At 43.8% G+C, this 22637-nt stretch overlaps 1 protein-coding gene across 1 annotated transcript in view; it reads right to left on the bottom strand.

Moving 5' to 3' along the window:
• The window catches only part of BEGAIN (brain enriched guanylate kinase associated), a 194037-nt gene that overhangs the window by 76165 nt on the left and 95235 nt on the right, over window positions 1–22637 (bottom strand). The window contains exons 3-5 of the mRNA XM_081194994.1: window positions 13335–13424; window positions 4653–4814; window positions 575–641 (exon numbers count right to left, since the gene is read on the bottom strand). Coding sequence (XP_081051120.1) covers window positions 575–641; window positions 4653–4814; window positions 13335–13424 — 319 coding nt within the window. The remainder of the gene's footprint in view (window positions 1–574; window positions 642–4652; window positions 4815–13334; window positions 13425–22637) is intronic.

The raw sequence follows: 22637 nt of genomic DNA, 5'->3' as shown, positions 1-22637 counted from the left end.
AACGCCGTTTACCTTCCTGCCAGAGTGGTACCGATTTATCTACTTGCACTTTGTGCTTTTGAACTGCTAGGTTGGCAGGAGCTTATTCTTCATTAAATCTGTAGCCAGAGCCTGAAAGGAAGGATATTGCTCTGTTGACTAGGTAAGGACAAGAAGCCCCAATGTTTATACCAGGCCTAGCCAAACCTATACACCCCTTTTCAGCTCGAAAAAGGCTCAGTGTTATAAGAAGACAAGCCAGTGGCCCACAGAACCAATGCAGCCAATAATATATGAAGTCAGACTGTCTTTGCCACAACCATCTCTGCTATCCCTAAAACGAAACCCAGGTCATTTCTTCTTTGCTGGCTCTTTCCCTTCCCTGAACACTTGAATGCCAAAGGCTGCAGTCTAACATCTGGACCACAACTCTCGTTGCAGGCTATCCATTCCTGTCCTACAGAGATATTATTAGGATCACATTGTCAAAGCTTAAATGCAAGTTTCCTTAGTGCCAGCTCTCTGTCAATATGTTATGCGCTTGAAGAATCATAAAGATATAGAGAATAGTAATATAACAATCCCCTGTACTTACCATCCTGTACAATTTGTCTTCTAGGTCTTGATTAATTCTTTGTAAGGCTAGGTAATTGTTTTGTATCCTAAAACAAAGATGAAATCATATAATTAACATACCTCTGCACACTCAGCACCACACTGTTTAACGTCAATTTTTGCATAAGAGATTGCAACTTACTTCCCCCACTAACGGTTCTTAGCTTATTTGATCCTTGATTTCTGCCGCTTAGCAAAGCCTTTTTGATTAACTGAAAGCTAAGGTTTGCAGACTTCAAAATCCCACCCAGTCTTTGAGAGAACTTATATGTAACAAGGTGCTTTGAGGTGTCAATCCTGGCTCTTGAGGCAGGGCCACAGCTCAGTCGTAGAGCACCCACTTTGTATGCAGCCTGGGTTCAATCCCTCGCCTCTCCAGTCAGGGCTGGGACCATTCTCTGTCTGAAACCAGGGAGAGCAGATGCTACACAGTGTAGAAAATACTAAACTAGACAGACCAATTTGTCTGACTTAGTAAAAGGCTGCTTCCTAAGGTTATGGGTCTATTGATACATAAATCATTCTGGAGGGGTTTTTTTTGGGGGGGGGGGTAAAATGCAGATGCCATTTCTCATAAGGGCAACCAAATGGTCAAAGGCCTGGAAACGATGCCTTATGAGGAACGGCTAAGGGAGCTGGGCATGTTTAGCCTGGAGAAGAGAAGGTTAAGGGGTGATATGCTAGCCATGTTCAAATATATAAAAGGATGTCACATAGAGGAGGGAGAAAGGTTGTTTTCTGCTGCTCCAGAGAAGCGGACACGGGGCAATGGATCCAAACTACAAGAAAGAAGATTCCACCTAAACATTAGGAAGAACCTCCTGACAGTAAGAGCTGTTCGACAGTGGAATTTGCTGCCAAGGAGTGTGGTGGAGTCTCCTTTTTTGGAGGTCTTTAAGCAGAGGCTTGACAACCATATGTCAGGAGTGCTCTGATGGTGTTTCCTGCTTGGCAGGGGATTGGACTCAATGACCCTTGTGGTCTATTCCAACTCTATGATTCTATGATTCTATAAACTTGCCATGGTGCCAATGCAAAATGGCTGCCATGGGCAACAAAAATGTACACTTATTCTGTACCGGTGAGTACTCTTACAATTTTTTTTATAGGTATACATCTAATATGTTTTCAGTTTACCCCTCTCATGCCAATGCAGAGACTGATGCAGAGCTAGTCCTGCCATTAGGCAAAGTGAGGCCGCAGCTAATTATTAGTTATTTGGTTAATTGCTATTGTATTTTTACTTCCAGGGAGAAGGAGAGATTATTGTGGGATTTTCTGCTTCAGGTGCCACAATAATTTGGTTTGGTTTGGCTACTATGCACCTTTTTTTTGGTGTGTGTGGTTTTTTGTGTGTGTGTGTGTTTACTGCTTTGCTTCAGGCCCTGAGTGAATGTGCCATGTAGATGCTGGGAAACAGACACATTATAGATATACATTGGTAAATGGGAGAGCTAGCTGGGGTATACTTAGGCTAGTTAGCGTCTCTCAGCCCAACCTACCACATAGGCTTCTTGTGGGGGGTAAAGAAATGAGAGAACTGTGTATTATGCCGAGAGCTGCTTGGAGCGAAGGTGAGATAAAAAAATGGACTCCATAATATTTCACCCATTGTAGCTTCCTGCTGAGTATATAAACTCAGATTTCCTTTTTTTTAATTTTTATGAAATGTCCCTGAGGAAACAAAAGAGAAGATGAAGCGCACTGATAGTAGGTCCCCGATGCTCTGGCATGTCACAGCTAAAAATTGGCCACTGTTTCTTTAATGCTAAAATACCTGAATCAGCAAGAGTCAGCGGCCTACAATGACTCATGCAACCTTTCACCAAATTGTACCTGTATATATATATAGAGGGGTCAATGCTAGTGTTTGGTGTGGGTTGGTTGGATGGTAGAAAGCTGGTTGCGTTTGGTGTGTGTAAAAGCTGTCAGTCGTGGTTGGAGAAGAAGACTTTTTAAGAATAAAAGCGGCAATACTCAGCAAGGATACACTTTTTCAAGTGACTCTTTTGTGCCAACTAAGGTCTGAGGACTTGGCAAAGGAGTAAAAAGGAGGTCAGAACCTTTTGTTTTTTCAAACACTGACATGGCATTGGCGAAATCCACCTTTTTGAAGCATTTTCATACCATTTAGCTTCGCCAAGCCAAAATTGTGTGCGGGGACCTTTTCTGAGAACAGTTTCAGTCCTCTGCAAAACCTGGCCCCTTTTTGTGGTGAGGTAACAATGTTCTCAGCATAGCTCCATGCTGACAACCTTTCAGAATGAGGATTGCCCAGTTGGCAATTACGAGAGGAAAACATCTTTCCAACATATTTCAAAGAAATCATCCTAATGGAATACATTTGGATTAAATGTGCGGTATTTTGAATGCTACAAGATGAGATCTACAACCAAAGCCTAGACCCAGCATTCCACTGAAAAGATGTAGCACGGCACATCTTATGATCAGTTCCCATTGCTCATCACTGTGAAGTTCATTTTCTTGTAACATGGCAAAAATGGTCTCTTAGAAGACAGCAGGGGATTGTAAAATGTGTCCTCTCTTGATGTACTGAGCCCCCAAAGGAGTCTTACTGAGGCGATGCAGAACTCAGGTGGAAGCATAAGAAATCTTGCCCATGGTGAAGTTATTGTGAGGGAAAGGAAACTTTTGCAAGTGAAATCCCCTGAAAGCCCGTGTGAGACAGGGTTGGTGCTTGGTCTTTGCTCAGAAGAGAGTTTTGACTTCAGAGTTTCACTTCTATTCTGATTCTGAAGCAAAAAATAAATCAAAATCAACCACACCCTCTGCAAGAGATCCTTGAGGGAATTCAAACCTTGCAAATCCTGCTACTGACCAGATCTGCGACTCCCAGATGAATGCTCAGATCAGAACATGGCTAGCCGCCTTGGATTTTTCCACTTCCCCAAATGTTGCAATGCAGTTCTAAATGCAGCAATAGATTTCAAGGCAAAATATATTACAAAATGTGGAACTGAATGTGAATTTTTGTTAGGATCTCTTTTAAATTGCAGATTTAAAAGCAGAAGCAAAACAGAATGAACAAATGCAAAAGTGACATGGGCCAGAAAAAGACGGATCTGTCCATCTTATCCATTTTTCAAAATGGACAGAAGATCTGCCAAGGAAGATGGAAACCATCTTCTGGGCAAAAGAGGCCTTGCTGCAGGGTCTTCTTCCTTGCTACTCCTGAGCTGTAGAATATCCACCCATGGGCTGCATATTGAGCACATTTCCTTCCAGAATTCCTCATGTCTTCAACATTCACCTACTGTTTGTTGTTCTACTCTTTTGCTGCTCACTTTTTTGGTGTTCTGTTGGATTGTTCTAAACTTGTTTTCCTGTCTGTCTGTATTCATTTGACAGTCAACTGCTTTTAAACTATTGGGGGAAGGTAGAATAAAAAGATTGTGAGTGGATGAATAACTGAAAGGGTTTATCCACAGAACCTTTTCCACCACTGGTCTTGAGCATTATTCACAACACAGCGACCTCTGAAAACATTACTGATAGTAGTTACTAATGATGTGGAAACTCAATGTATGATTATGGGGATCCTCATAATAAGCCACTCCTGATGGGACAGAATATCCTACATGGAGGCTATTTTTCTTCCAGTCTTGGTAAATGTTGGTACTTACTGGTCAATGAGCAAAATTAAAGTGTGATATTTATTGGTGTGTCTTAAAATGAGCCAGTAGGGCTGCAGTGCTCTGTTAAGTAACTTGAGAATCAGCCCCATGAAGTTAGATGGGGCTTATTTTTGAGCAGACATATATATGATTGTGCTGCTAATCTCAAAAATGGGTCAAAGACTCACTTTTGGTCTTTGCACATGGGCCATGTTGAAGGTCCAAAAGAGGATTAAATATGGCCATTTACTGAAGGAAGTCGCTTAGAAATTTGAAGCTGGTTGCTTAGAAATTTGCCAGTTAATGTTATCATTTCCTGATGGCCTCCTTCAGCATTTCCAGCAGATTGCAACATTTCCCAAATTACCTAAAGTGAAATATGACATTTCTTTTGAGGAAAGGTCAGTGAATTCAACAACTAACCGTCTCAGCTTTTCAGTCACTTTTTCAAGTTCTTCCTGAGCACGTCTGAGTTCTACTTCAAGATATTGGCGTGTAGAATCAAATTCTGTTTCAAGCATTTCCAGTTTGTGAGTTGTGTAGGAGAGACGCTTGCGAAGTTCCCCCTTCTGTTCCTGCAACGTGCTGGAAAGACAAAAGATTTGCATCTGATTAACAGCTTGACGGAGGTCCTAGTGACAGAAGTGGTCACAGTCTTCGTAAATTATACTACTTTAATGTAATATAATGAATCATAGTTCTTAATTGTTCACATTCAGCACTGCTGTCATTATAGCTGTCCTGTGGATCAAGATTACAGGCTTGCTGCTATATGACATTTGGAAAATGTAAATCACCGCCAACGTTTGTTTTTGGAATTTGCTCAGGAACATACAAAATTGACTTATCCCAAGTCAGAATATTGGCCTAAGCAGCTCAGAACTGTCTATTTTGGATTAGCAGTGGCTCTCCATTGTGTCAGCCACAATTATTTATCAATTTATCCATTTGTTTATTTATTCAATTCATCCCCCCCGCCCCCCGCTTCCTCCCAAAGGAGCCCAGGATGGAAAACACACAAGAAGTAAAATGACCAAACATTTAAAAAACAATTCCCGTGCATATGCAGATTGGTAAAGATCTTCACTTTAAAAGTATTGTTGAAAGATAAAGGTTTTCAGTAGGAATCAAAATGACAACAGAGATGGTACCTGTCTAACATTGAACAGGAGAGAATTCAGAAGGGTAGGCGCTACAACACTGAAAGCTTATTCCTGTGCAGAAAGGAATTTCTGATAAAATGGTTCCTGCAGGAGGCTCTTTTTGTCAGAACGCACTGATCATTTGGCTATATCCTGAGTATAGGAGTCTTTTCCCAGTCTGGTTAAAAGGTAAAGGGACCCCTGACCATTAGGTCCAGTCGTGGCAGACTCTGGGGTTGCAGCGCTCATCTTGCTTTGTTGGCCGAGGGTGGCGGCGTACAGCTGGTCATGTGGCCAGCATGACTAAGCCGCTTCTGGCGAACCAGAGCAGCACACGGAAACGCCGTTTACCTTCCCACCAGAGCGATACCTATTTATCTACTTGCACTTTGACGTGCTTTCGAACTGCTAGGTTGGCAGGAGCAGGGACCGAGCAACAGGAGCTCACCCCGTCGTGGGGATTCGAACCGCCAACCTTCTGATCGGCAAGCCCTAGGCTCAGTGGTTTAACCCACAGCGCCACCCGCGTCCCTCCAGTCTGGTTACTTGATAGGAAATGACAGTGCATGGATCTGGGACGTTTTGCACACAAAACGCAAGGGGCTGGATAAAACTGAACCCTTCTTTTCATGGAAAGAGATCTTCCATAAATGGAAAGCTCTTTGATGACAAGGAGACTCCCACCAACGGAAAGGGGAGCGGGGAGGTGATTTTTACTGATTCTCCCTCCCCACTGTGCTAACCTAGGCCCAAAGAACCATCAATGTCAGCAAACTTTAGTGAACAGCAGCCATGAAGGCCTAAAATGAATGAAAAGGATGGAAAAAATAAATAAATTCTAGGTCCCTTTGTGCAGGCTGCTTTTTGGTAGCTCTCAGTTTCAGTCAGATGAGACACTGGCTTCTTAAGTGGTAAGTACGTGTATGATAAGGTTAAAAAAATAATTAAACCGAATAACATGCTAAGGAAAGGGTGCTCTATCTAGGTCTCAGGACTCTCCATAGGCCACACCCCTCCTTGGCCACACCCCTTCTCAGTCCTAGTTCATAACCTTCTTCAGTGTTTTCTGGGTAGAGAGCACTGCGGAAGTGTTGTAGAAGCTGGCCTATGTCACAAAGGTAAAATTGATATTTTCTGCCCCGCCCACTTTTGTCTCTAGCCCCGCACAACCACCGCTAGCATGGGGCTCCCAGAAAGTTGCCCAGAAGGAAATGCGGCCATTGGTCTGAAATAAAAAGGTTCTCCACCCCTGTGATAAAAAGGACAACAACAACAGTGTCGCAATGGAAGTGGGATTATAAAGACGGTTGGATTGTTTTGAAGAAAATACTCAAAGGTGCCAAAGTGACGATGACTTAAGGAAATGCCGGAAAAGCAATACTTTCCCCTGGTTAGAGAGGAAAACCCACAATCTACAGTTTACATGAGCTACAGTTTAAATTTATATCCCACCATTGCTCACAAAGAAGTCTAAGATGGCAAATATACAAGCAGTAAAAAAACAGTTACTTATTGATATGCAGACTGGGAAAGATCCTTACATTAAAAGACTTGTTGAAAGTGGAAGGTCTTCAGTAGGATTAAGGACTGATGTTTTTATTATGTTTTTAAATATGTTGTAAGCTGCCCACAGTGGCTGGGGAAACCCAGTCAGATGGGCGGGGTATAAATAATAAAATTATTATTATTATTAGGCACCAAAAAGACAACAGGGATGGTACTTCTCTAATGTTTAATGGGAGGGAATTCTGATGTGTACTGTAGGTGGCACGACACTAAAATGGTTTCTTTTCTTCCACACAGTACATTTGAACAAATGGTCCTTTCTCTCTCGTCCCTCCCATGAGGAGGGTTTGGGAATATTAACATGATGCACAGAAAGCTGAACCTCAGATACTGAGGGGTCATAGCGCAGTCGTATGCTCACTTGCAGTTGGTTTCTTGGTCGATGCTCTGCACCCCAGTCATAGGATCGCAGATAGGGAAAGAGCCCTGCCTAAGCGTCAGTGCCAGTCAGATAAGAACCAGGATACGGCTGAAATCGGGCACATATTCAAATGGGAGCAAAGAGGCATAGGACTGAAGGGGTACACAAATTACTTCCCCCACTCTGTATAGCTCCATATACGTACAACCATGTGGAAGAAATGTAGTGCAGATGCACAGTGATGCTCATGAACAGGACAGCACTTTCCCAATCACATATTTTTTTAAAAAATGAAATAATTTTCTCATATTTCCAATCTTAAGTTCAATACTACACATTTCCACATTGGGCTGCAAATCACCAGCAATTCTAGGAGAATTTCTTTTACACATTTTTGTATATATATATTTCCCATTATACACACATTTTTGCAAAACAATTTCCTGTTGTTGTTGTTGTTGTTAGAAGACGTCTGAAGGCAGCCCTGTTTAGGGAAGCGTTTAATGGACTATTGTATTTTAACGTACTCCCAGTACGTTTCCGAGCACAATTCAAAGTGTGGGTGCTGACCTTTAAAGCCCTAAACGCCCTCGGCCCAGTATATCTGAAGGAGCGTCTCCACCCCCATCGTTCTGCCCGGACACTGAGGTCCAGCGCCGAGGGCCTTCTGGCGGTTCCCTCACTGCGAGAAGCCAAGTTACAGGGAACCAGACAGAGGGCCTTCTTGGTAGTGGTGCCCTCCCTGTGGAACGCCCTCCCACCAGATGTCAAAGAGAACAACAACTGCCAGACTTTTAGAAGACATCTGAAGGCAGCCCTGTTTAGGGAAGCTTTTAATGTTTGATGTATCACAGTATTTTAATATTTTTTTGGAAGCTGCCCAGAGTGGCTGGGGAAACCCAGCCAGATGTGCGGGGTATAAATAATAAATTACAACAATTGAAACACAACATTAATATTAGAACAACGTTAACAACAGTTTTAGACAACTTAAAATTACAGAGATAAGGTGGGTCCCGGAAATATGCACCGAAAGTATCAAAAGCCAGGGCAAAGAACTCACGAAAAGCTATAGAAGGAAGGTGCTAGAATGCACCTCTGTGGGAAGTGTGTTCCACAACTTAGGAGCTGCCACAGGGCACTCTCCTGAGCCACCCTTCCTGAGCTTCTGAGGGCAGTGGAGCAACCAAGACAGCTCCCTCCACTGATCTTAGCTCTCAGTAGGATATGTAGGGGAGGAGAAGGGTCTATTGGGGGACTGTGTAATATTGGGCTTTAAACACTAATGTGAGTGCCTTGAATTGAACCCGGAAATGAACTGGCAATCAGTAAAAATGCTAATAATGCACCATTGCATTTTATTTTCCCAAATATATGCATTAACACACGGTTTACCAGGATATATGCATTTTTGTAGACCTCTCTTGGCTGAAGAATGGCATTGCAAAATTCAGAGAATTGCAAATTTTGAAGGATGGCTGTTTCAAAAGGAGTGAATTCGGTGAGATCTGAGATCTGAGATCTGGTGGTCTGAGTCAGTATAAGGCACCTTCCTGTGTTCCTATAGCAGGGAATGGGCAAAAGGGTTCTTGTTTCTTTGAGCAAAAAAGGGACAGCGTTTAGCTGAGGCTGCTAAGTTTTCAGCCAGCTCCCATAGCTGGGATTTTAATAGCAGCTTCTCCTGGAAACATTTGGAGGTGAAAATGCTTATCTCCGTGCCCATTTCTGATTGGGGCAGACCTCCACCAGGGTCAGCTTCCTGCATGTAGAATTTGGCCGCAAGTCATAACTAATGAGAATAGCAGTTTGACCTCCTGGTTTCCTCAACTCCAGCTGCTATTAAAGACACAAGAGCAGGTCAGGGTGAGCTCCTCCACCCCGCTGCCCCCTGGCCAGCTGACAATGCTACAGCCAGTTTGCTTCTAATAGGTAATTTGGTTAAGTAAAGCAGAGATGAAATGAAGTCAAGTGCATATATAAGAATACACAGAGCTATTGTTGGCCTGTATTCGCACACGTGCTTTTTAATAGATTTCTTTGCTGCTCTTTTTTTAAAAAAAGAAATGCATTTCAAAAAAATCTTAACATTAATAGCAAATGGCACACAGCGAAAACATTCCTCCCGTCTAAATCCTGAAAAGAATGCATAGCAACACAGGGATAATGATCAAGGTAACCTTTCTGCAGGTAACGTTCCTCTTGAGCATAGAGCAAGCATCCCCAAACTCGGCCCTCCAGCTGTTTTGGGACTACAACTCCCATCATCCCTAGGACCAGTGGTCAGGGATGATGGGAATTGTAGTTCCAAGACAGCTGGAGGGCTGAGTTTGGGGGTGCCTGGCATAGAGGATCTACAGCTTGGTCTCCTCCCACTTCACAAGAGACTTCTAAGAACATAAGTACCTAAGAAGAGCCCTGCTGGATCAGGCCAATGGCCCATCTAGTCCAGCATCCTGTTCTCACAGTGGCCAACCAGATGCCTGTGGGAAATGCCCAAGCAGGGCTCAATCACAAGAGCACTCTTGCCTATTGTGCTTTCCAGCAGCTTGTATTTCAGAAGCAACTGTGGAAGCAGAGCATGGCCTTTGTGGCTAGTAGCCATCGATAGCCTTGTTCTCCAGGAGTTTGTCCAATCCTCTGTTATATATTCAGTGGTCAGCATTTCCCTGAGCTTGAGTCTAGACTAAGAATTCTGAGCCCCTGTGTTCTGATTCGATACATGATATCCAATCACAGAACATTTCAGGATGCGGGCCACTGCCATTGGCCCTTAAACTCTTGAGTTATGATTCGCAGCTTGGGAATTTAGACAGCCAATCACGTTGAGAGTGGGAGTGGCCCAGGCCTTCAGAAATGTATATAAGTAGTTCCTTTGCCCCTGTTGTCCAGTTCTGTTAGTTCGAATAAAGGTTCTTGCTGTTATCTCCGTGTCTTTCTTCGTGGGAACATACCTACACTTCAAGAACCATCCCAGCTTGTGGCCACCATTGCGTCCTGTGGGAGTGACTTTCTTTTATCTGACTTAAATCTTCCAATATTCAGCTTCACAGTATGTCCACAAGTCGTAGTGTTACGAGAAAGGGAGAAAAGCCCCTCTTCAGCCACAGTTTTGATGCCATGCATAATTTTGTGTTCTATCATGTCACCTCTTGCTCGCAAGCTTTCCTCACAGTGGAGAAACACCATCCCCTTGGCTTTACTTTTCTGAACCTAAAAATACTTCCCCTAGGCATTAGGTTGGCCACTGAGAACAAGATTCTGGGCTAGGTGGCCTTGTGTGCCTTCATGGCACGGAAAGGAGTCATGTTCCCCCAGCAATAAAACATTGTGAGAAGAAAGCCTGGAGCGCTACAGGCTTCTAAACAGAGAGAACGCCATTGCTAACCTGACCTGGAGTCTTCATAATGCATTGCTAGTTTTTATTAACAAGATATCTGGTTTTGCTGAAGAGACAGTTCTGAGGGTTATATATCTGGGGGAGGTGAAGCTGCATGCTGGAGGAAGATAAATTACTCTGCTCAGACCAAGACATACAGGGGAGTTGCTGCCAAATTCAACAATGACTAAGGGAATCTAAAGTAGGCTGGACACGTAAGGAAGCTGGGATTGTCAAACATCAGCCTTCTGAGCCTCTGTAGTGTGCATTTCACTTCAAATTATACTAGATGATGCAGGCTGCCTAATTCTGGTAATCTGATAGGAAAAGGAAGAGAGTGGCATCATCATCATCATTTTTATTTGGATTTCTTACTCGTCCTTCACCATAAGGTCCCAGGATAACAACCATACAATATTACACCCAAATTATTCGCTTCCTCAGTAACTCTCTAAGCTTTTTGCCCTGCAGGAGCATTGCATTTCCGAAAGACCAATTTCAGCACATAAAAACAGAAATTCTCTTAGTGAAATGCTCAGATGCCTTTGATGTGTGTATACAAACTTCCTTGCTCCCACCAAAAATAAAACTTTTGTATGTTCATGTTTGAGCCTAAGAAGAACATTAACAATAAAACACAATGTTAAAATCAGTTAAAGCCTTTTACGTTCAGAAGAATAAGGCATATCTCTTGCCATAGACATACAAGAGTAAGGCTTCATCATGCTCTGCGGTTTGTGAGTTGCGGGGGTAAGGTATGGGGTGGGTCAGGCAGTGCAAGAATAGACAAGGGGTTTGGTAGAATATGGGCGAAGGGCAAAGAGTGGCAACAGTCATATATATATGTACACACATATATAGACAAGGGTAAAGATGTGCCTTCTCCGAATATGATGGGAGCTGTACAATAAAGGAGTGCATGTTGAACTTTCCTCCCTCCCATTTTCTGATTTTGAATTGTACCTCTAAAGCTTTTACCAGAAAACGAAAACTAGAGAGATAGATAGACACATGTTAAACGGCCACAGCTTTCAACACTGATGACGAGCACCAGAAACAGGGAGCGTGTCGTCATCCACCTTACCTGCCCAAAGAAACGAATTATTGTACAGTGGTGCCCCGCAAGACGAATGCCCCGCAAGACGGAAAACTCGCTAGACGAAAGAGTTTTCCGTTTTGGAGGTGCTTCGCAAAACGAATTTCCTATGGGCTTGCTTCGCAAGACGACAATGTCTTGCGAGTTCCTGCTGGTTTTTTTCCTCCCCCCCTTTTTCTAAGCCGCTAAGCCGCTTATCAGCTGATCCGATCAGCAGATAAGCCGCTAAAAGCCGCTAATAGCGCTAATAGCGCTAATCCGCTAATCCTTCAATGGGCTTGCTTCGCAAGACGAAAAAACCGCTAGACGAAGAGAATCACAGAACGGATTCTTTTCGTCTTGCGAGGCACCACTGTATAAGCTCCCTGAGAATGGAATCCTAGAAGGAACCAAGGAGCTATTCTGTTGCTGCTTTTTCCACACATAGAACCAAATTTCTGGGAGGCAGAGATTAAAGATAAACACTTTTTAAAAAAAGCAGACAGCTAAAAAGAATAAAGCAAGCCATCCAACCAACCTCTGGCTATGAAGAGATGGCTTGAATCCAACAGCAGTGATATTGACAAGTGCTTATTTTCAATGCTATGGTTGCCAACTGACCGGGTGGGGTAAGACTGCTCCTACACTTTTAAAAACTTTTAAGAGAATCTGATTCCTTTTCCAGAGCGACAAATACCCAGAGTGGTTTAACAATCAATCCCTTTCCCCAGAAAACTCTGCGAGTTATTATTTATTATGACGTATTACCTTTATATCCATTCCTTCCTCCGTGGGACTTGAGGTGCTATACATAATTCCCCTCCTCCCCATTTTATTCTCATGACTTATTCTCATGAGGTAGGTTAGGCTGAGAGGCAGTGACAGATCCAAGGTCATCCATTGAGCTTCACAGCTGAGCAGTAGGTCGATCCCTGGTCTCCCAGGTCACAGTCCAGTACTCTAACCACTAGGCCGCAATGGCTGTCCCACAGAATTGCAACTGTGAAGGGAATGGGGGTTTCTCTAGGCACCCAGAATTCTTCCAGGGAAGCTAGGACTAAAGTGCTACCATAGTTGCTTTAAATGTATGGTGTGAATGTGGCCATAATCGCAACATTGCCCTGGTTGGAAGCAGGGAGGAAGACAAAGCTAGAATGAGCTGGCTTTGGTTCCATCTACTACTAGGCTTCCTGCTTCCATCATCCTACTAGTCTCACTGAGCACCAGCCACAACTACATGGAGGGTGTCTTTCACAAGAGCAACCCAAACATGGAGCTGCTGCTGTCCATTGTGATCTCGCAGATTAATGAAGCAACATTTCCTACGAAGCAACATTCTTGCCAACACATATCGTGTGCTAGTATTAATTACTGCAATGTGCTGCCATGAAATCTGTGGCTCGTACATTCAAGCGAGGCTGCTGTCGGGTCCCTAATTTCCAAAACGCTGCATCTTTTATCTGAGCGGCTGGCAAATGGCTGGCAGGGGAAGAGAGGAGTTTAAAAAAAACAAAACAAAAAACAAGCAACAGCAGAAAGTTATAAGAGAAAACATCAACTTGACAAAACATCGCTGTTTAATTACCTGTCCCAGAGGGTAGGTGAAGATTTTGCGAGCCTGCCCTGGAGAATTCTAGGTTGCCATAGGCAGGTTGGCACCCAGGAATTTCGTACCCTGCAGTATGAATAGAGGACAAACCATGGCTAGGAAATGGGTCAAAACAGACATCTGCGTGGTCACCTAGCTAAAAGCCCTGCACATAAGCAGGCAGCAAGCGGGCGGTATCCATATATTTGGATATATCGGTATATAGGATTCGCTAGTATGTCTTGGATTAGGGATGGGTGAATCTGTCCATTTGGGTTTCTCCCAGTTTCTCATTCTTCTTAAGTTCAGTTCTCCACATTTTCCCATCATTTTGCGAAATTTCATTTTTTTAGAAGTCCTCCTGAAAATTCACTAGTATTTTAATGTTGAATTTCTCCCGATGTGCTCATTTTTGTATGCAGTTTTGCCTCATGCACACCTTTTTTTTTGCAAAGCAATGCATTTTTATTCGTTAATTTTTACATATATATGCATTTTTCTGCGCACTTTACAAGCAGATACATCACTTAGAGAACTGCATTGAAAAATTCAGACATGCGAATTCTGAAGGCTGGCTATGTTTTTGCTCACAAATTGCATCAGATAGTGCAAATTTAGGTAGGTTTGCATTTAGGTTGAATTTCTCTCCCATCCCTAGTTTGGATACATACAAGATGCAAAATTAGCATGTGATTTATTCAAGCATTTTAACTTCCAACAAGATCTGCTGTCTATATCACAAAGCAGAAGTTCACAGTGCAATCCTACGCATGCCTTCTTTGATGTAAGATTCATTGAGTCCTCAGGCAAGTGTGTTTAGGATTGCAGCCTGAAGGCCTCATGCAGTTTGGAGAGCATCTCTCCTCCTCAGTCCTCTGTCTCTCTCTCTCCCCCCCTCACAGCAATTAGGCTAAGAAATAAGGTCTCATATCAAAATACATACAGCATTTCTTCCTAAGCCTAATCGCTACACAGGGTGGGGATTTGTGGGGGTATTTGTATGTGGCAGTAGAGAAGGACCTCACACCAAATTATGCCTTCAATGCAGCAAATAGGCTTGAAATCCCATTGATTTGAACAGACCATTCCCCACACATACCCATAATTATGGGGTGGAGGAGGGTGATTTCTGGAGCTGATGGTGGTGGCAGATGGTGGATTGCACTGTATAGGATTGCAGTGTTAGGGTTAAGATAAGGGATGGGCTTATGCGACCTTTGAGCTTCTGGCGGACATCTCCCCTACCTGCCAACAATCAACCAGAGGGGTTGCAATGGGTCACTGGGATACCTCTAGGTACAGCCTGGTTTGTTTTTTTGAAGTCCTTTCACATCATCCACAAGAAAGGAGGCTGGTCCTGTTACTTAAGGTCCTTGGTTGTTTAGCTGGGTCCTGAAATTCTCTTATTTCCAAAATTAGTACCTTTGGGTTGGATTCAGACAATTGTTTTCTAGTACCTAATGTTTTGTCTTGCATGTTACTCATGGAAACCAAGTAAAACTAGGTTTCCAAATCTGTTAAATACATGATGGACACTACAGATAATACTGACTCTTTTTGCCTTTGGGTTAGATTCTTCTCAAGCCCTCATTGAATGCCTTAATCTTAAATGTGCATATATGTAAACAAATGAATGTGTGAAACTGAGTGATGGCTGTATTTTATTTATATATACCGATTTTTTCTTCCTCACTGGGATGGTGTCAGGCCTGCCAAGAGAGCATCAAGGCAAACACACTGATGTACTGCAGTCTTCAGCAACCCGGTGCCCTCCAGGCATCAGCTGGGGCTGATGGGAGTTGTAGTCCAAAACCATCTGGAGGGCACCACGTTGGCAAAGGCTGATGCACCGTGTTCACTGCTCCAAAGCTTTGGGGAAGGCAACCTCAAAACCTGGGAAAATCAAATTCTGCATATATCACCGACTGAGAACATCCAGCAGCAGTGGCAGAACAAGAGCTGTGAAATGTTTAAGCAGAGGAAAAAGAAGAAGAAAACGTAGGCACAATGGGGACCAAACCCTGAAGAAGCAAAATATATATTAAGGCAGAGCTAAAGCAGGTTGGAAACGTAACAGAACACCAACAGGTAAGCAGACATGTAACAGGAAGTACTGTATGAAAACACACCAGCGCAGCATCAACATCAAGCACCGGTCCTAGTGTTGAAGGCAGTTTAACCATCTCTCTTTAGTGCAGCTCCTTGTATTTCCACTAAAACCCTTCTGCACTGGTGAGGAAAACAGATCCCCCTTATTTTTAAGTTCTTTACTAATATATATATATAAATACACATTTTTCTTCTTTATGGTTGACATTTGTATCCCATCTAATGGCTTTGCAAAAGCAAACAAAAGCAAACAAACAAAACAAAAACGAAACATAACCTGGGGCGGGTGGGGGTGTTTAAAGAATGGATACCATTCTATTGCTGAAGGTTAAAGCAAAAACAACACCATTATAATAAAGAAAACCCACAAGAATTTGGTGGATAGCACAACCGTACGTGTTAATCACTAGGTGGCACTAGACTTAGTTACACGGGGGGCACGAAGAGTCAAGAGTTTTCCTGTTCCTGTCCTGCTCATGTTGGAGAAAGGCAACAAACTTCCTGTCTGGCTCCCTGACCTGTGTGCCCTCTAAGCCAGGGGTCAGCATCATTTCGTGTCATCTCGCTTTATTGGCCAAGGGAGCCGGCGTACAGCTTCTGGGTCATGTGGCGAACCAGAGCAGCGCATGGAAACGCCGTTTACCTTCCTGCTGGAGCGGTACCTATTTATCTACTTGCACTTTGACGTGCTTTCGAACTGCTAGGTTGGCAGGAGGAAAGGTACAAGAGCCTGGTTTAATTTTTCACCTGCCTACCCTAAAATTCAGGTCATGCTGGTGCTTGGGGCACAATCCCACTAATGGCCTTTGCACATGAGGAAGCATTTATTAAAAGAAGCATTCCTTGAACTGCCATGTGGGAAGCCATCCAATCATGTGGAGTCCCACCTCAAGTCAAGGGCTGTTCCAAGACATTTTGCTGCCTGAGGCAGGCCAGCATATGCTGTCCAGAGACTGCTCCTTCCTCCAGCCTCAATGTGCAGCCATTCTACTCATCTAATGCCCCAAAAAGGGATCTGGAGGAAGGACTGAGCCCTGCTGATTACTTTGCTGCAGCAGCAAATTCTGTTTAAGCATTGTTTGCATCCACAGAATAGCAGAGGTAGCACAGGTGCCCAAGTGATCTCTGATGAAGGACCCAACGTCATGTTGTCCACAGGCCTCTGACAAGCCCAAAAGCAGGACATAAACTCCACACAGAATATATTGTTTTGTTTTATCTCGCTTCTTTGATAAACCCAGAGACTGTGAAAAGTAATGAGGATTAACATCAGAATGATTTATTGGAACTACAGTGGTACCTCGGGTGCAGCGGCGTAGCGTGGGTTGTCAGCACCCGGGGCAAGGCAAGTAATTTGCGCCCCCTAACCCGGGGCAAGGCAAGTAATTTGCGCCCCCTAACCCCTAACCTGCCGCCGCTGCCAGCTTCTTCTTGCTGCTGCCTGGTCTGGTCTGGTGTGCTTCTCTCCCGCGCTCAGCACTGCACTGGGCGGCCGCTGCACTGTCCATCCCCCAGATAGTCCCTCTCTCTCTCTCCGCACCGCACGCCTGGCACCCACCCCCTCCACAGTGGGCGGCGACCCAGCAGCTCGGATCGGATTCACACAGCCAGCACTGCAGTGAGAGAGAGTGAGTGAGCCAGGTAGGGGCAGAGAGCTGCGAGTGCGAGCGCGCCCCCCAGATATTGCGCCCGGTGCGGCCGGACCCCCTGCACCCCCCACGCTACGCCACTGCTCGGGTGAAGTACTTAATTGGTTCAGGAGATCCGTTCTTAACCTGAAACTGTTCTTACCCTGAAACACCACTTTAGCTAATGGGGCCTCCCACTGCCGCCGCGTCACCGGAGCACGATTTCTGTTCTCATTCTGAAGCAAAGTTCTTAACCCGAGGTAATATTTCTGGGTTAGCGGAGTCTGTAACCTGAAGCGTCTGTAACCCGAGGTACCAATGTATCGTGAAAATTATGAAAGCAGTAGAAGTATGAGATGATCAGACACCCCCCCCCCGACCTCAGACTATGGGAAGATACTTCCAATTTTTTTATAATTTGGTATAATATTTGGACTGTTTGATTACTGAATAATAAGTATAATTTGGAATGTTTAATATGGTTTTATTGGATTGTTAAAGTGGAAAATTTAATAAATAGTATTAAAAAAAAAAAGACAAGCCCAAAAGCAATATCCTTCCCATGTGGTTGTTCCTCAGTAACTTCTATCCACTGAGCTTCTGTATACAAGAAAATAAGAAGAGGCTTGCTCAGTGAAGCCAAAGGACCATCTAGGCCAGGATCCTGTACTCACAGTGGCTTGTGGGAAGCCTGCAAGCAGGACCTGAGTACAACAGTGCCATCACAACTACTACCTGGAGCAACTGGTAACCAACAGCGAAGGCTGAGAATAGTCATAACAGTCACTGAGAGCCTTCTCCTCCCTTAATTTGTCTAATCCTCTTTTAAAGCCACCCAGGTTGGTGACCATCACCAGCGAATTCTATGGTTTAACTATGTACGGTATGAGAAAGTCCTTCCTTTTGTTTGTCCTGGATCTTCCAAAATTCACCTTCATTGGATAACCCCAAATTATAGTATTATGGGAGAGGGAGAAATACTTGAAGGTTCCACATCAAGCAAACTAAGGCTAAATAAGACCAAGCTGGTCATCATTCATATGTACCAATCAGCAGGTCTTCTCCTATCACTTGCCATTTAGCTAATGGTTGGCTGTTCTGCAGCCTGGAAATTTTATTTCTATTATGCCTAGTTAATCAGTATACAATACAATAAGGAGCCGCTAATCAATAGGTGCTTGTACATGCTTCTGAAATGAGCACTTTGAAAGTACACATCAGTGTTAAAACCAGACTGAGTCTTGCAAAGGTAACCATGGCTTAGCTAATTTACCAGTTTCCAGAAGCATAAACACAGCCGCCGCCACTGCCAATAAATTCACCGGACCGTGCTCAATTCATTTAATTTTCTAAAATAGAGCTGATACTTCAGAATGACTCCAGAGCACACATAACTAGCACAGTACAGAGAAGATGGGCTGGGTGGGGATACGGGAGGAAGGCATAGACCTCCTGTTGACTACAACTATCTGGCATGTTTTCACCACCATAAACTGGAGTGGGTGGAAAACAGGGTGCTGATGACTCAAGACCTAAAGCTTGGGGGCAGTGCATGCCCCCAGATCCAATCCAGGACACCTCAGTGAGCAGAGGGTTCAATCTTGCTCAGTTTGGCTGTATACACATGGATGTTCTCAGGGAACATGAAAATGAAGCCAAAGTGCAACAAGGGGCTATTTGAAAGCCCTCTTGCAAAGAGCCCCGTACTGCTCTTTATAGAGGCTGCTGCCTGCTTCTTTTTTATTCCCTCCACCAGCCATTGCCCCACCTTTTGACACACCCAGATTTTGTTGAGCTGCAGGTGTCTGTGGTGTCTCTCTGTGTGGGAGGATACATGATTCAATATTCCCTATATGTAAAGTACTTGTTGGAACTCTGCTGTTCAAAATTCTTTTTCTTTTTCCTCTTGCTCATTATTAAATTATGTCTGTCTATTCCAGAGATGTAGCTTCGGGGGATCTTTTGGGGTGGGTGTGGGGGTTGTTCTGGCTTTGTGCATGTTTTCACATGCAGGTGCACAGACAACCCCTTAGCTGCACATAACCATTGAGAACAAAAGCAGCATAAAATTGGCATCATATTTTAGAAATATGGCTCTTTGCAATGGAATCAGCTAACAGCTACACAGTCCTAAATGACTGCAACTGTTAGCAAATTCCATTGCAAAAAGAAGAAAAAGACACAATTGCCTAGAAAATGCCCAGAAAAGGCATTTAGTACAGACAAATTACTGAGTAGGTAAGCAATAATAATCTTGAAATATCTGCAGCTACCAAAGGCAAAATGTAACTTAATAACGGGGATGAATAAACAAAGCAATTTATTATAAAGCCAAGATCCCTTTCTCAGTCTGGTTTTAGAAGACAAGGCTGCAATTTTAAAGGCCTCACATTGCATTCCGTGAGTGCCAGACAGTTTTGACTCTTAATGGAAAACAAATAGTGAGAGGCAACTTCAACAAAGACTAAATATCTTATGTGAAATATTCACAAGCAAGGGGTATCTAATGTGTTGGGTTTGGGGGCCGGGTTTATCTGCTCAGTGCCCTCCTCTGTCTTGATCACCTGTGTGTGTGTGTGTGCAGGACTAATTGTGGGAGCACAATCTAGCAGGGATTACATGGAGTGATCAACTGTATAATGTAGCCCCTCCATATTAAATACCCCCTGTATGAGTTCCATCAGGGATGAAGACCCTTTATTGCCACCTGTTTGCTTTCCTGGTTCATGCACAGAAACCAGATGAATCTTAGTTCAGCATTGAAAACAGGGCTAAATCCACCCTATAAATCACTTTAAACATTCATGGCGTCCCCCAAAGGATTATGGGAAGTGTATTTTTTTAAGGGTGCTGAGAGTTGTTAGGAGGGCTGTCTTCCCCTCGTAGAGCTACAATTCTCTGAGGGGTCTAATTCACAATCCCTTTTCAGAACTCTTGAAATTATAGCTCTGGGATTGGGATAACAACTCTCAGCACTCAATGAGGATGTGGAGCAGGAGCAGTGATAGAGTGCAGCCTGAGGAAAGTCCTTAGGGTGGATATAGGCCTTAGAGGCTATGTTTGACCTGAGATTCCTCACCCGCTTTCAAGCATTATAGCAACTCCAGACCCAAGTACGGGTTGGAGAGCCAGTGTGGTGTAGTGGTTAAGAGCGGTAGACTTGTAATCTGGTGAACCGGGTTCGCTTCCCCGCTCCTCCACATGCAGCTGCTGGGTGACCTTGGGCCAGTCACACTTCTCTGAAGTCTCTCAGCCCCACTCACCTCACAGAGTGTTTGTTGTGGGGCAGGAAGGGAAAGGAGACTGTTAGCCGCTTTGAGACTCCTTCGGGTAGTGATAAAGTGGGATATCAAATCCAAACTCTTCTTCTTCTTCTTCCTACCCCTCATGAGGAAATTTGACTTGCAACTTGACAATCACCTGACATCACAATATCATCAGCGGATGGGCTGAGCTCCGTCATGGAGTTGGCCATACAGCCATTCCAGACATACATCTACCTGCACCATAAGATGTCAGGTGTGGGGGACTGGTAGGCATAGTTTGGGGAAAACAGCCTTGCAAGCCAAACTGGGACCCAGATTTAGCCCATAGGCCAGTGGTTCCCAACCCCTGCTTGCTTTATAGATCACCCAAAGTTTATTTATGCCTCTCTTCTGCATCTCAGCGGTACTGGTGACATGCTTTGCTAAACGAGACTTTAAATAATTGCTCCTAAGTGAACCAATGCTGAGAGATATGCAATGTGCTGTAATAAATGTGGCATATATATATATATATATTTAAAAAACCCACCCAAAGGGATTAAATAACTTCCTGTCAGAGATAATCAGTGTCAGTTGTACCCACACTAATCCAATTCAAAAGTGTAAGGCTGAGAGATAATGAGCAATTACATGACTTATTTATTTGCCTGGCATATTAGAAATATGAAAACGAAGCTACCAATGTTGCGAAATTATACTGGAAATGGTTTCATCTCCAGCAAAAGTGGGTTTGGAGGGGGGAAGAATCTGACACAATCCAGAATTAATTCTCATCTGGAAGAAGGTCATTTCCTTGAAAAGCCAACTGGGTGGGGGAATTGCAATTTGACGAGAACCCCGTTTAGAAACCAGCACTTGCTGAATCAGTGTAGGCACCTATTTCTATATGAGCAATATTTTTATTTTGTCTTTAGTATGAAGCTGGTGAGATTTCCCGTAGGGAAAGGGCTTCCTTCTATAAATAGATCTGCAAGTGCTGAATATACTGTATTTCAGATTAGAAATAAGGGAGCTTTTTTATTACACTGTGGCACGATAATTCAATTTGTCTTCCCCACTTCCCTCCCCTCCTCAACCTCATTATTGATTCACTTTTAGTATTTTTCTATGCCGCTAAGCATGCTTGGGATTTTCTCAACCCACCCTGCTGCAGATGAGATAACCAAGGGAAGTTCCAGAGTCAAGCGAGGCCTTGATCAATGCGATGGCCATGTGACATCCCATAATAGGGTAGTTCATCATCTTTGGGGGTGTTCCTGGGCCACATGTGCGCATCCCCCATGTGTGGTCAGCAGGGCGGTCATTTATGCATTGCCAAGGAAGGGAAATTAGCTAGCATAAAACAAGGCGGAAATCTGCATCAAATATACATCTGATTATTTGTATATATACATGCACATTTAGAAATAATTCGTGGGGGAAGGGCCTTAGCTTGGTTAAAACTTATCTTTTCCCCTGTTGGGTTGGCACCCTTAACCCTACTGGATTCCTACCAATCCAAATGGAAAGCTACACTACATGAAAAGCTAAGAGGCTTGGGGTTTTCCCCACAGGCCCTGATAGCTGTAGGTTATGAGAAAGCTAGAGCAATAATCCGCCAACGAATTTGGGATGTGGAACTGCAATGCCACGTGAGCGAGATGAATAAACACCCAGCAATAAAAGATAATGGGTGAGAATTTACCCAGCAAATTATTTGTCAAAATTACAAATACAGTGGTACCTCGGGTTAAGTACGTAATTCGTTCCAGAGGTTCGTTCTTAACCTGAAGCACCGCTTTAGCTAATGGGGCCTCCTGCTGCCGCCACGCTGCTGGAGCATGATTTCTGTTCTCATCCTGAAGCAAAGTTCTTAACCCGAGGCAATTTTTCTGGGTTAGCAGAGTCTGTAACCCGAAGCGTATGTAACCTGAAGTGTATGTAACCCGAGGTACCACTGTACCTAAATACAGATGGTTATTTACCCTCGCAAGATTCAACCTGCTGCCATCTGCCTTATTGCAGGGCAGATTCGAGGGTAAACTATACGCGGAACGAGTCTGCCCCTGCGGCTTGATGGAGGTAGAAACTGTCTCTCATGCCTTGTTACGCTGCCTTTTTTACGGGTATATATGCTTGGTATTTATTACCCCTGCTATGCAAAAACCTTCAAATGAATCCAAACTTCAATGTCTAAAATCCCTGGTAGAGGACAAGGATCCTGAGATCACATTAAGGGTAGCCAGATTCTGTGCGATTGGCATAAAACGTAGGGAACAAGCTGTGCTATCGTAATGATTAATGCCTTAAAGGTTAAT

The sequence above is a fragment of the Podarcis bocagei genome (assembly GCF_964188305.1).
Source record: "Podarcis bocagei genome assembly, chromosome: 1".
NCBI lineage: Eukaryota > Metazoa > Chordata > Lepidosauria > Squamata > Lacertidae > Podarcis > Podarcis bocagei.
Note: the sequence above shows the minus strand (reverse complement) of the source record. Positions and strands in the feature narration are given on the sequence as shown.